This window comes from Stegostoma tigrinum, chromosome 19 (assembly GCF_030684315.1).
Source record: "Stegostoma tigrinum isolate sSteTig4 chromosome 19, sSteTig4.hap1, whole genome shotgun sequence".
Taxonomy (NCBI): Eukaryota; Metazoa; Chordata; class Chondrichthyes; order Orectolobiformes; family Stegostomatidae; genus Stegostoma; species Stegostoma tigrinum.
Genome location: NC_081372.1, coordinates 17,965,216 through 17,979,811, shown reverse-complemented (window position 1 = coordinate 17,979,811; position 14,596 = coordinate 17,965,216). Strand labels below are relative to the sequence as shown.

At 40.8% G+C, this 14,596-nt stretch overlaps 1 protein-coding gene across 4 annotated transcripts in view; it reads right to left on the bottom strand.

The window, feature by feature from the left end:
• Positions 1-12,225, bottom strand: part of lsm14b (LSM family member 14B) — a 28,525-nt gene extending 16,300 nt beyond the window's left edge. For 2 of the 4 annotated variants that reach the window (XM_048550182.1, XM_048550183.1), the window contains exons 1-4: positions 11,935-12,225; positions 8,065-8,219; positions 7,257-7,395; positions 5,754-5,894 (exon numbers count right to left, since the gene is read on the bottom strand). In XM_048550182.1, coding sequence (XP_048406139.1) covers positions 5,754-5,894; positions 7,257-7,395; positions 8,065-8,219; positions 11,935-12,055 — 556 coding nt within the window. In that variant the 5' untranslated portion in view covers positions 12,056-12,225. The remainder of the gene's footprint in view (positions 1-5,753; positions 5,895-7,256; positions 7,396-8,064; positions 8,220-11,934) is intronic. The other 2 variants (XM_048550185.1, XM_048550186.1) reach the window with 1 other exon arrangement.
• Between the last annotated feature and the right edge of the window lie 2,371 nt (positions 12,226-14,596).

Here is a 14,596-nt window from a genome sequence, read left to right as displayed (position 1 = left end):
CTGTCGCCTTTGCAGTATCCAGTGTCTCCAACCGTTTGATATCACATGGAGTGAATCGAATTGGCTGAAGACTGTATCCGTAATGCTGGGGATGATCAGAGGAGGCTAAAGACTCTGCACTTCTGGCGGTGGTATGCAGAAGAAAAGGCTGAAGCATTCGCAACATCAATGTGTTGGGCGCTTCCATCAGTAAGGATGGGGATATTTGAGGCACCTCCTCCTCCAGTGAAGTGTTTAATTGCCCTCCACCATTCACATCCAAAAGTGGCACGTCTGCAGAGCTTAGGTCTCATCCATTGGTTGGGAGAAATCGCTTAGTTCTATCACTTGCTGCTTTCACTACTTGGCATGCAAGTAGTCTTGTTTGGTGGCTTCACAAGGTTTATACCTCATCTTCAGGTATGATTGTTGCTGTTCCTGGCATGCTCTCCTGCACTCTTCATCAGGCTGATCCCCTGCTTGATGGTGATGGTTGGGTGGGGGATACACCGCAACACGAGGTTACAGATTGTGGAGTACAATTCTGTTGATGGTCCACAGCACCTCCTGGATGCCCAGTCTGGAGCTGCTCGATCCGTGAAGCCTGTCCCATTTAGCAGTGATAGTGCCACACAATATGATTAAAGTTATTCTTAATGTGAAGGTGGTACTTCATCTCCACAAGGACTGTGCGATGGTCACTCTTAACAGTCATGGACAGATGCAGCTCCAGCTGGCAGAATAGTAAGGATGAAGTCAAGTATATTTTTCCCTCGTTGGTTCCCTCACTACGTGCTGTAGACCCTGTCTGGCAGTTACGTCCTTCAGGACCAAACCAGCTTAAGCTCGATCAGTAGTACTACTACTGAGCCACTCTTGATGGTGCGTGTTGAAAACTCACCTGCAGTACATTTTGTGCCCTTGCCATCCTCAGTGCTGCTCAACATTAGGGAATACGGATTCATCAGCTGAGGGAAGAGTACATGTTCATCAACAGGTAGTTTCCTTGCCACATTTAACCTGAAGCCATGTGACCTCATGGGGTCCAGAGTCAATGTTGAGGACTCCTAGAGCAACACCCTCCTGACTGTATACCACTGTGCTGTCACATCTATCCTGCCAGTGGGACAGGACATATCCAGGGATGGTGATGGTGGTGTCTGGGACATTGTTGGTAAAGTATGATTCCGTGAGTATGACCGCCAGGCTGTTGCTTAACTAGTCTGAGAGACAGCTCTCCCAGTTTTGGCACTAGTGTGCAGGTTAGGTGAACTGTCTATTCTAAATTGCCCATAGTGTTCAGGGATGTGTAGATTAGGTGGGTTACAGACAGATAGGTCTGAGATGGATGCTCTCAGGTTCGGCGTGGACTTGTTGGGCTAAAGGGCCTGTTTCCACACTGTGGGGATTCTATGATTCTAACCCCCAGATGATGGCAAGGAGGACATTGCAGGGTCGACAGTGCTGCTTCCGTCGTTGTCTTTTCCGGAGCCTAGGTCAATGCCAGCTGATCCGCTTGGTTTCACTTCTTTGAAACTTTGTAGGAATTGGTGCAACTGAGTGGCTTGCTAGACCACTTGAGTGCAATTGAAAGTCAACCACATTGCTGTGGGCCTGCAGTCACATGCAGGCCAGACCAGGTGAGGACGTCAGATTTCCTTCCTTGGAAAAAATAACGTGAACCAGATGGGTTTTTTCAACAATTGACAATGATTTCATGGTGATCAGAAGATTCTTAATTCCAGCCTTTAGAAATTTATTTCAAATTCTACATCTGCTGTGGTGGGATTCAAACCCCGTCCTCAGGGCATTAGCTGGGTTTCTAGATTAAGAGTCTAGCAATAACACCAGTAGGCCAACACCAATGAAAATAACTATACTAACAGGATGGAAACTTGAGTCTAGTTCCATTTTTACTTCCCTGGTTACAACATGGACTGCATTCCCCTTTAGTCACCTTACCTCCCACCTAAAAAAAATGCATTTGAAAGCTTAAATGGCTCAAAATGTTAATGTTCTTTTGAGCAAATGTACACCCATTTTGTAATGAGTTTTGGAATCACATTTATGCATGCAGAAGGATGCATTATTTTTAGATTTTGCAACAAAAACAGATGTATCTTTTCATATTACAGCTGTACTTACAGGGCACTTTCAAGTATGCACATTGCTTTAGTCCCAAGAGTCTGGATTCCATCAAGGGTTTGACAATTAATTTTAAAAAGTCCAATCCTCCAACTTGTAGCTACATAGGTATAAGTTTTGGTAACGTTACTTTTATGCCAATTAAACAGTGCGACAAAATGCCATATAATACATGTCCAGAATTGCGTAGCAATTTATAATACAGAACAATTTTGTTGATATCCTACAAATTCTTCATGTCCCAATTTAAACTGTAAAGCAGATTTAGAATTCTAGATATTTGGAAATCTAGGGCAAATCTAGATATTGAACCACTCAGTGATTTGTTTCTCCCAGACAGCAAGGAGCTTTCCTCCTATGCAAGACTATTCTAAACAGCAATCATTTGACCCAGTGGTCAGTTTCTCTAAAAATTATGCAATCCACACTATTTAAAACCAGATATCAGTAACTGTTGTTGAACTAATAAAATAACTTGTGTAATACATGTGTTAAGTTATCTCCAGTTTAAAAAACACAATCTCAGCCAATTTCCTCTATCACTAATGCATTCTTGGCAGCATTGTCCACTTCCAATCGAGAAACAAAAAAGTCAGCTCGGCCATTTGGCCCTTCGAGCCTACTTGGTCTGTCAACATGCTCGTGGCTGATCATCCGATTTAGTGTTCTGTTCGTTTCTCCCAATACTATAGGAGAAATCTAGTCCCAAGAACTAGAACTCCTTCTTGAAAGCATTCATTTTTTGACTGCAAACTTTTTCTATGGCAGAGAATCCCCCAGATTCACCACTCTCTGGGTGAAGAGATTTTTCCTCAGCTCAGTCCTTCATGGCTCACCCCATATCATTAAACTGCAACCCCCTTGTTTTAAACTACCTGGTCATCATAATATCCTGCTGAAACAGATTCTGATTGCAGACAGGGCATGAACTATTGGGGCCAGCATTAAACTTGTCATCTTGTACAGGTAGGCAGATTGATGTCCTCTCCAGTGATATTTGACTATAAATAGGAGGGGAGGTTCAAATATACTTGTCAGCACTTTATATTCATCACCAAATCAAGGCCACAGCAATGTCACTTTCAAAAGAAGCATTAATCAGAACTCACCATCACCTCAGTTAAAGTTTATCAAAATTACAGAAAATAGCCACAGCTTTCAATAAGGTAAATAGCTGTAAAATTGTTTGATTAGCACTATAAATTAGTGTAGGTTTCATTTTAAAATGCTTGTAAAATCTTTTACAAGATTAATTTGTGGATGGAATGGGAAGGCCACCATTTTAGAATCCGATTGGTTTCTGACCACAATTGGTCAAAGAAACTCCAGAGTGCCCTTTCAATATTTATCATAGCCAGGTCACAGAAATTGGAATAAGCCAGCCTAAAAATGAAGTTAGACTAAGTAAAACAGCAAAAAAAAACAAAAAACTCTCACTTCAAAAACATTTCGGCCATCAAGTATAAAACAAATTAGAGGAAGCCGCACCGGGTGCAATGGATGCAGTATACCACATTGGCAGATGTGCAGGTGAACCTCTGCTTAATGTGGAATGTCATCTTGGGGGATGTGCAGGGGAACCTCGGCTTCCTCTACATTGGGGAAACCAAGCGGAGGCTTGGGGACCGCTTTGCAGAACACCTCCGCTCGGTTCGCAATAAACAACTGCATCTCCCAGTCGCAAACCATTTCCACTCCCCCTCCCATTCTTTAGATGACTCCTGCAGTGCCACAATGATGCCACCCGAAGGTTGCAGGAACAGCAACTCATATTCCGCTTGAGAACCCTGCAGCCCAATGGTATCAATGTGGACTTCACCAGCTTCAAAACCTCCCCTTCCCCCACCACATCCCAAAACCAGCCCAGTTCGTCCCCTCCCCCCACTGCATCCCAAAACCAGTCCAACCGGTCTCTGCCTCCCTAACCTGTTCTTCCTCCCACCCCAAGCCACACCTCCATCTCCTACCTACTAACCTCATCCCACCTCCTTGACCTGTCAGTCTTCCCTGGACTGACCTATCCCCTCCCTACCTGCCCACCTATACTCTCCTCTCCACCTATCTTCTTTATTCTCCATCTTCGGTCCGCCTCCCCCTCTCTCCCTATTTATTCCAGAACCCTCACCCCATCCCCCTCTCTGATGAAGAGTCTAGGCCTGAAATGTCAGCTTTTGTGCTCCTGAGATGCTACTGGGCCTGCTGTGTTCATCCAGCCTCACATTTTATTATCTTGGAACAGTATTGTGCCAGTTTCATCTACTATTGAATAATTAGGGCAAAGTGCTCTACAATTAATTCCTTTGAACTGGGAGATACATACATTTGCTGAAGACAATGCTAATACAGACCATAAGGCAGTAGGCATAAGTGTAGAGCTGGAGAAACACAGCAGGCTAGGCAGAGAAGGAAAGCTGACGTCTCGGGTCAGGACCCTTCTTCAGAAATGAAGGGTCCCGACCCAAAACGTCGGCTTTCCTGCTCCGTTCCTCCAGCTCCATACTTTTCTGACTCCAGCATTGGCTGTTCTTACTATCTTTCCTTGGATCTAACCTTTGTAACTAGCCTGCCATGCATGTCTCTTTCACACCACCACCCCAGCGACTAAGGGAGCTTGAGCAGATACTCGTAGCAAACCTTAATTCTTCACATCGAAGCCACTGTTGACATTCCATCTATCACCAGATATCTAGAACCTAGAGTATTGTCACTATTATTGAAATCATTTAGTTTCTGAAAGAATACACATACAAAAGAAATATATTCTCAAAATTCTAGAAACTTTCCAATGGAAATTTGCAACTGGGTGGTTACTGGAGGGGTCAACCTTGCTTCACATTAAAATACACGATATCTTGCTAGTAAACTATATTGGAACTTCGACCAAAACAAGATGAGCAACCAAATGGCCTATGTTGCTGTTTGCACTAGTCTGCTTCCATGAATTACTTTTTCCTTCGTAATGGAATCTACAGTACAGCAAGGAGAATACAAGCAATGTTGCTAGGAAGGCACACCATAAGTGCCTAATCCAAAGCAACTAATTCGATAAAATGTTTTACAAAAAAGGAATTTTAAGTAGCTTTGATTACAATAAATGGTAGCTTCAAATAAAGTGTTCAGAATTTCAAATTACTAAAAATTTCTAAGAAATCATTTGTCCATATTCACCACTTATAAGCTTGCCAGTTAAATGTTAATGTCGGTTTATTAAAAAAAAGGCAGAAATTCACAAAGCAAAACGAAAGACATTAGCAACAAGGTTCCAAAACAGTAGAAACAAGGCAAGCAAATCAATGTTAACAAAACTGAATCTTCATTTAACGATTTTCATTGGAAGGTTTGCACATTTGAATGCATAAAATCATATCATGCTGCTGTCAATTTAGGTGCAACTTAGAATGAACAGGATCTGTTTGAACTGCTGTTTTGGAATTCTGCAAGTATGATCATAAGCAGGTTTCATCATGGCATGGCTCAAAAGATGGTGAGTTAAAATAAAAGTTGCTTCAACAATAAAACTCCAAACCAGCACATGCTGTACATAGACATTTTAAACTAAGACAGGTTGGCAACTGCTTAGCATTGAACTAACAGATAAACAACCTAAGCACACTACAGTCAGACGTTACCCTGAGGAATCAGTTGGCTTTTCTGCAAGGGTGCTGGCTCAGGTGGTATTTCAAGCTCTGTAAAGGCTGGTTGAGGTGAGGGAGGACTATCAGTACTGGAGGAGTGAGAAACAGTTGTGATTTGGGTGGGTGTTGAACATCCTGTTAAAGTTCAGGAAGGAAAGAAAAGGGAACCAGAAGATCAATGCTGCCAAATTTTAAATATTAAAGTTATTATGTATCCTCAAATTCTACAGAGACAATTTACAATAACCTCATATGCATCTCGCATCAAAACCTGCAGAAAACTTTTCAGAATAGCCAATTATACACCACTTGGTGAAAATGCAAGGGCAAAATCAGAGTAATGCAAGTGTGCAATTAGCAAAAATTTATCTGAATCATGCGTTGATAGTTGAACATCCAGGCAAGAACATTTAAATTGACTATTCATTGAATTTTAAAAAGTCAAGAATACAATGCAGTCCTCCCAAAGAGTTGGAGGTTTGCCAGATAATGAAGTATTTTTCCAAATTACTTAAGTCACGCTTGCTGTCCTATTACAAAGTGAATCCCAATTGCTCAGCTAAACTGGATGCACTATTATTGCACATAATGAAGCTTGATTGCACTTGCACTACTCCAGCTTGTTAGTGTTACAACAATAAATATTTTCATAGCATATCAATCATTAACCTCAATGGTCTCGACAAACCCAATCTCAGATTACATCAAGTCAAAAAATCCAGATGCAGACAATGGTTAAGTTGGCACTACGAGAACTTTTTAGTTTCAGGATTAAAAGCGTCTGGCTTCAAGGCTCAAATACTAAATTGGTAAACTGAATTACTCAAAGTAGTTAAACAAGTTTAGTAATGAAAAATCCTACCTCAACATATTTGATATTAGCTAATATTCACTCCCAGAATTTGACAGTTGCACTAACTGAATTATAAAAAAGGATTAAGCTATTTACAATTTTTGCACAACGTTTGACATGTATGAAGGTACAATGACAAACTTAACGATTGAAGGCATTTATAGATTGACAGTGAGATGCTAAGGGACATCCTTAATATTAAGGAATTAAAGCCAGACGAGTATTTCAGAAAGCAGTTCAAAAATCAAAGGCTTGAGCAACTCCACTGGCAACAATTTGAAGAGGTTGTGTATGTTCCTGTGGTTAGTACCAAGTGGTCACTTAAAAATTACAGCTGTAAATTCAAAACTACATCACTGATAGGGGATGAATCTTACTTTATTGGAAATTAAAAGTTTGGTCAGAAAGATGTTTTGCTACATCTAAATTTTAAAATCTAAGACTTGTCAAACATTCAACGTTTTAGTTAGTAGTTATTTGCTAGTTCAAGAATGTAAAATCTGTCAGGCTATTATTTATTGGTACTTCAATAATTCTGCTCAAAAATTGTTAACTTCATCATAACCTAAACAAAAAATGCAATTCAATGTAAAACCGGTTATCCATCAGATGTATCGCTCAGCAAATAAAGAAAGCACACAAACCTAGACCCACAGAACTGCCATACTGCTGTCCAACCAGAGATCCTCCTCCAGCAAACTGGTTATATGGAGTCATACTACGGAATGGACTGTATGATGTTGGAGGCTGAAATGAAGTGTTTGACGAAGCACTCAACGAAGACTAGAAGGAAGATGCTGCCGTTACTGAGACTGTTACAGGTACAGACAATATAATTGCTTTTCCCTACAATTAAATGTAAAACTTAATTATATGCTTTCACATGAAAGAGATATTTGCAAAATAATGAAGACTTGAATGGACACAATCTTTATCCTATCAAAAAGGAACTGCCATCCACATTTTTTAAGTAAAACCATGAGTAGCTAAGAGTACAGTGTAGCATACTGGTGTCAGTAGTTTGACTTACTTTACATCCAAAGGCAGTGTATAAATTTCTAATTCTGGCCAGTGTCTTCACAGAACAAAATTCTTAAAAAAAATGGTACTTCACACACTGGAAACAAGACAGCTAAACTGGATTTTTACAGACTTAACTAAGATAGTTAGAATGCAGAGTTGCATTGCTGCCCATGGACAGTGGCCCAAGGTATCAGTGGACGAATTTGAAACAAGTGAAAGAAGTCTTTAGGTTCCACCTCAAGAAATGGAACATTTCCAGAACAAAGCTAAATAAGTTGAGTAAACAGATATTTTATATATAAAAATAGTGATAGATATCAATCCATCTAAACAAATTTGCAGTTTCCTGACATCTAGCAACTGGAATGAAGCTGATGGTTGTACCAAAAATGCTTGATATCTTAGTATTGAATAATTTCAGTAATTCACCTGTACTATTGCAGGATCTTGGGGCTGTGGTTTGGGAGGTTCGCAGACAGTAATATCTTTTATATCACTGCCACGGAAGATGATATATTCATAGATTTCATCTCTTGGGGCGACAGGTCTGTCTGTGGGGCGGTCTTCTGTTCCAAATGATCGCACTACCAAAGAAAAGATGAAATGTCTTAATTCAGATCTAACCCAACAAAATTTCATGGATTCATGAATACCAGTTAAAGCTTGAAGCTATCTTGGGATCAAAATGAAAGTGATAATTCCTATTAATAAAGTGACAACTGCTGTCATTTTTCAAGATCCAAACGTCCATCTACAACAAGAAACTAACATCGAGCTACAATCAGAAGATTGAGATCCTTTCATTTGCCATAGCCATCAGCATTTGAAATTTAAAAAAGGTTAAAATATCCATAATTCAGTGGTCAAAAACTACATTCTGCAAGCGTAACGGTATTTTTAAGTCAATGTATGATGTGACAATGCTTTTCTGCAAGTGAGTTCACAGGCAGAAACTGACCACATGCCTCCAACTCAAGATAATAGTAATTGTTTAATGGCTCAGAGCTGGCAGTGACTAAGCAAAAGCTTTCTTTTGAGGGCAGTGGTGAGCACTATCTAGTGATTTGTGACAAGAACATTTACATTCATCGTGTTGACAAGAGGGAGGGGAACTAACCCCACCAATCTGAAAAGGAATGAGACTGCATGGTCAAGATTTCAGCATTAAACTGCATATCTTTCAAATCCGACAGCTATGATCAGTTTCATATCATTAATGACAGAATGTTTCAGCATCAAGTCAATCCCAATCTCTGTCCTTTTATCTCAGTCACACTGCCTTGTAGAAATGCTGAGTACAGTCCAGCACATTGGTTCCTTACCATCTTTATGATCAAGTCAGTACCATGTCATTTACTGGTCTTTGAGCAGAATCAAAGTCATACTGCAAGGAAACAGATCCCTCTGTCCAGCTTGTCCATGCCAATCAGACATCCCAAGCTGACCTAGTCCCACTTCCCAGCATTTAGCCTAAATTCCTCTAAGCCCAAACCATTCATACAGTTGATGCCTCTAACCTTTAAGGGCGTGACATGCATCTATTATTATGGCACACTGCCTCAGTGGCATCAAATACTGCACCTAGTCATTTCCTTTTAATAGCCTGAAGTGTTATCACACAACGGGGCAACTTTCCCACTAAAATCACCATGACATTTTCTTCTTCCTTTAAAAACCAACTACCACTAGTAATTACCAAACATTGGCAAGCAAAGTCCATATGGGCAAGGCAAACCATCAGAATTGAGGGGGAGGAAAGGAGATGGGGAGTAGTTTAAATCAAAATGGAGTCATTTGCTTCTTGGGCCTTCAAGAAACAATATCAAATTGAGTTTACAAAACAATTAACAATTATCTTCAATACTGAGTACAATGCATAATGTTGACCAAGTGCATAGTTCTTTAACTGAGGGATCAGACCTTGTCTCACATCCGTTCTAAGCAACCACCAGCTTCACTAGAGACGGCTATCCTCAAGTTTTTCCTGGCCACATTTCTTTCCTGTTGCAAATAAATCCACATTAAAACAGTATTCCCTCAAATAGATTCTACGATCCGTAACATTCTTGACAGGTCTACAAAGGTTCCACAAAACAAGAATTAGTTAAAAACTTAAAACATATTTGAATTACTTTTCAGAAGGAGGAAAATGAAAGCCATTCCTAAACAGTAACTTGTTTAAGGTTCTGAATTTCAAAACATCCATTCAACGAGGAACAAAAAAGTTGCTGGAAAAGCTCAGCAGGTCTTGCTGCATCTGAGAGGATAAAAATCAGTTAACATTTTGGGTCCAGTGACCCTTCCCTCAGAAACTCAATGAGTTTCAGGTGCAAAGATTAGTCAATCAGCAAAACTAGCTACTTAGTAAGATAACTGAATCAGGAAATAATGTCAAATTACCTCAGATTAAGCAAAAGTGAAATACTCTATACACAAATAGTACATTCTCATTAGGAGAGAACCAACCCAAATATCTCACAGCAGTGAGGTAGCTTAGCATTCCACAGGATTCAAGTTGGGAAGCATTACTACTGCAGGGCAAAAACATTTCAAAAAGCAAATTGTTACTGCTAGATCAGCAACACTGTCAATTGTTTTGATTCCTGCAACATAAACAATATGTACAGTTATACAGTTGCAGTTTTAAGGTAAAAGTCTGCAGACCATGCAGTACTTACCAGACAAAGGCAAAGCAATCACACTTGAGCAGAAAGGCCCATCTATTTTGGGTAGAACTAGTCAAAATTTAATAAGGTCAAACGTTTCAAAACTAACCCTGGCAGCTTGTGAAAAGGAATGACCTGAAAGAATAATACAGATGAGCCACATTTGGGGTACGCTTGGGCTAATCAAATAGCTCAGCTGTCTTAAAGCTTTAACACAATTGTTATATTATAACCTGACATTACACAGATCTATTTATCAAAAACAATTACTCTTACATCTATAAGTCAATCATACCCCTAATTCACCAAGATGCCATGTTATTGCTGCTTGACGAACGCAGAGGAAGAAGGAATCCGCAAGGCCCAGGTAGAAACAGACTTTCTCCCTGTTTTGGTAAGTTCATTCAGGTACTGTCTTCACTTTCATTGACCATTTGAAAACCCAACAAGGAATGAACCAGCATGAAATCTAATTCTGGAGAATGATCTGTAACAGGTGCAACATGTTGCAGAAAGAACATCTGGGAAAGCAGTGCTCGCGTTTGGTTTAGAATAGTTATGAAAAAGACGACTAAATCAATAAGGTAATTGGAGACAAAATTTCAAGAACAGGCAAGCAATGGGAGGCCTTCAAGTTAAAAACAAGCACAATGAGAAGGGCAAAAATGCAAAGACATAGCTCAGTAAATAATTGAAGAAAACGACATTAAAAATACAATGCTTAGTGGTCAACAAGTTCAGAGAAAAAGTCGTGTAGAACACAATATGCAGTTGAGAATTAGAAATTAAAGGGTAAAGTGGAGAAAAATTAGGGAAAACTTTGTCAAAACGAGGGGGAAGCTAAACGTCAAGGAAAATGTTGAAAGGAGAGGGCATAGTTAGGGTAATGAGTGAAAACGCTGCATGTTTTTAGCGGATAACATTGGACAGAAGAGATTGAGGATGTTGCCTGTAGCACAATTGGAAAAAAGTCAGCTGGCTCCAATGCAGATTTAGAATGAATATTACCGTAAGTTCATACTGTAATTATTTTGGACATCGCCACTTGATCGAGCACTAATTTATATTCCAAGTCTCTTGGGCGGGGGAGAAGAGAAGTATCGGAACTACAATCTACGTACTATCATAACAGTTTGGGATATTTAAACGAATGCCCTTTCCGACTTGGTCGACCACCAACCCATGATTTCTCAGGGGTAGGTGGTCACTTGATCCCGACCCGTTTACTGCATGTAAAACCTCAAATAACGCAAACTCCCATAAACAAGTCTACGTAAATCTGCAGAAGGACTGGAAATAATGCGAAGTCAACAATTCATCTGTGCCGTGGAGAAAGCAACAAAAAGTAAATTCTGAAAACAAGTGGGCTCTCCGCTCCTCCAAACACCAAGTGCAGGGGAATTCAAACAGGCTTGGTTGCCTAAAACATCTACCAAGCTGATGGGTGGCAAAAATAGGACAAAAGGCGCCATCGGTAATTGGACAGACGGGCAAAACAAATAAAGGCCGTGTTTGTCCGAGCGGGTATAAGGTTAGGAGATAATTATGCCTCAAGGGAGGGTGAACGAGGCCCCCCACCCACACCCAGGCCTCCCAGTGGCACAACAGGAAGGCGCCAGCAGCCTGCACTCACCCTTGGCCAGGGCCACCGTGGAGTTGTCCGTGTCGATGGTATACAAGATGCCCTCGTAGCGGATCTGCGCCTTAGAGATGAGGCTGATCTTGCTGCCGATGTACGGCGTCCCGCCGCTCATGGTGACGGCCAAAACCGGTCGATTCTCCCCTTTTTTTTTAAACCCTCCCGCCTTGCAGCCAATGCAAAACCTCTTCCTTTCTTCTCTTCCCCCACCAAAAACACCACCCTACCTCAATAACTTACTTCCACTCTCTTTACCCACAACAGCAAAGACCCACCTCCCTCCCAGCCTGGCGGCGCTTAAATAAGGTGTCACCGCCGCTGCGACCGCCTTCCAGTTCCGCCCCCGGGAACACGGGGCCGTACCGTCTACTCCAGCGGCACCTGCAGGTCGGAGGTCTGCCATTGCACCCACATGTTCTGCCCAACTCCGAGCAGGTATTTGTCACATTCAGTAGGCATAGGGTTACCCTCTGTATAATGGTGAGTCTAACGGTCTCCTGGTGCAGAGGTAGTGTCGCTCAATATAAAGTCGCCAGAGTTACCAGACCAAAGGGCTGCTCTCTCATCAAGGAGACAACCGGTGGTGGCTTAACCTAAGGGTCCCTCCGCCTCGGGTGAAGGGAGGGGAGAAGTTGAGAGGGAGAGTCCTTCACGGTAAATCTCAACAAGTGCGGGTATTGAACCCACGCTGTCGGCCCCTATCTCAGTAAAATAAAATCTGGGTCCAAGTTTCGCATGTCCCACAGGGTATGTCATGTCATGTCTGAACAGTTGATTAAGAATAATTATACTGGTGAGCATGGATGCTGTCGAGCTTATACCAACAATTCTCCTTCAAAGTGGCACTGCACATATTGACATTATTTTTTAATCCACTGTTAGAGGTGAGAGGACTGTTTAATTGCACTAAAAGAGCCTTTTGTTGCTTATATTTATATACCAGATATCAGTTAGAAGCACAAAATCAGCTTATGTATTAATTCCTCAGCCCTGTTCCCTCCCAATCTTAAATTACTGAGTAGTCCCTCTTCACAATGAGAATGTGCTTGCTCCAACAAAAACAGGCATTAATGAAACAGTTTTTGAGAATAATCTGTATATTACTATGATCAGAATTTAATTCATAATATTTCTAATGTTCTCAGTTCCATTTTTAATTTTGATGATCAGCAATGTACAAACCAAGCTTCCACAAAAGCAAAATACAGTGAATGCTGGGAATACTGACTGCAAATGTGATCTTTGGAGAAAAAAAGTATTTATGTTTTATGTTGGTTACTATTCATTAATAATGGAAGTTTATAGATATTACAGATTAAAGCATGTGTGGAGGTGGGTAAGGGGAAAAGGAATAACAACAAAAAGGGAATCTGTGGTTGGCCACAAAACAGAAGCGATTGAATGTCAATTAGATAGCATCTATGGCAAAAAGGAAACAGTGCGTAATTATGGCTTTGAACTTCCAGTTGCCTTTCACTAAAATTCTCCACTCCACAAGAGGTGCTGTTCCTAAAACCTACGATGAGTTTCATTGAAATAGTATGGAAAGCTGAGGACAGAAATGTCAGAGTGGAGTGAGGTATGAAAATGATTGGCATTCGGTAGCTCAGAGTCCTACTTTGTGCAATGTTTCCTTTTTGCCACGGACACCCAATCTTTTTATACATTCATCGCCATCAGAATTGTCTGAAAGCTCTCTATTCCTTCCATGAATGAAATCTCCATCCAGTCTCACTTTCCTCTGCTTGGATGAACTTGTTCTCATATTGATCAAATTCACCTTTAATCCCACTCACATCCTCTGAATAAAAAGGACAATGTCAACTATGGGCTTACCTAACTTTTCATGTGAACATTCTCATCTTTAGTCCTAATCAAGTCCCTCCGTTGTATTTTTTTCTGGCACATCAATGACTGTAATAGATACTGTTCCCTGCTCTGTCCCTGAACTAGAAAATTTCAGTAACATTACTTTAGATTTGCACGATTCCAGCAGCTTCAAATGATCCGCTCTTAATTCTTCTATTCCTTTCCTGTACTTCACTGTCCCAGGATTGGCTGTTGACTAATATTCAATACAGGACCACTGACATCCATAGCCTCCACTTCCTCACACCTTGGTTTCTTAATTTCCCTATTTAATTCTCAAAGAATCTCCACCTTTCAGTCACTTGTTCCGACGAACAACCTTATGTAGCAGCTATTCTGGTATATCTTCCTTTCTCCAATTTGCTTCCTCCCCTCAACCTACCCCTCAGTTTCTTGATGTTTTGAGACCATGTCCATTGCATTTCCAGTCATTCTGCTATGACCACGTTCCTAGTCCCCTCCAAATCCCAGAATTATGATAAAGTTCCTTTTTTTCTAAACCAACAGACTCCATATTCAATTTTTCATGCTGTTTTTTCCACCACCTTCACCAATGACAACATCAAACATATTTTCCCCTCCCTTTACTTTTCAGAAATCTGGAGGGACTCTTTATAACTTTTTCATGGGATGTGGGCTGGCAATTGTTGCCCATCCCAAGTTACATTTACAGGGATGTTGGTGAGCTGCCTTCTTGAACTGCTGTCCATTTATGCCTTGCAGATGGTAGACAAGCTTTGAGGAGTCAGGTAGTGAGTTATGTGCTCCAGGATTCCTAGCTTCTGAC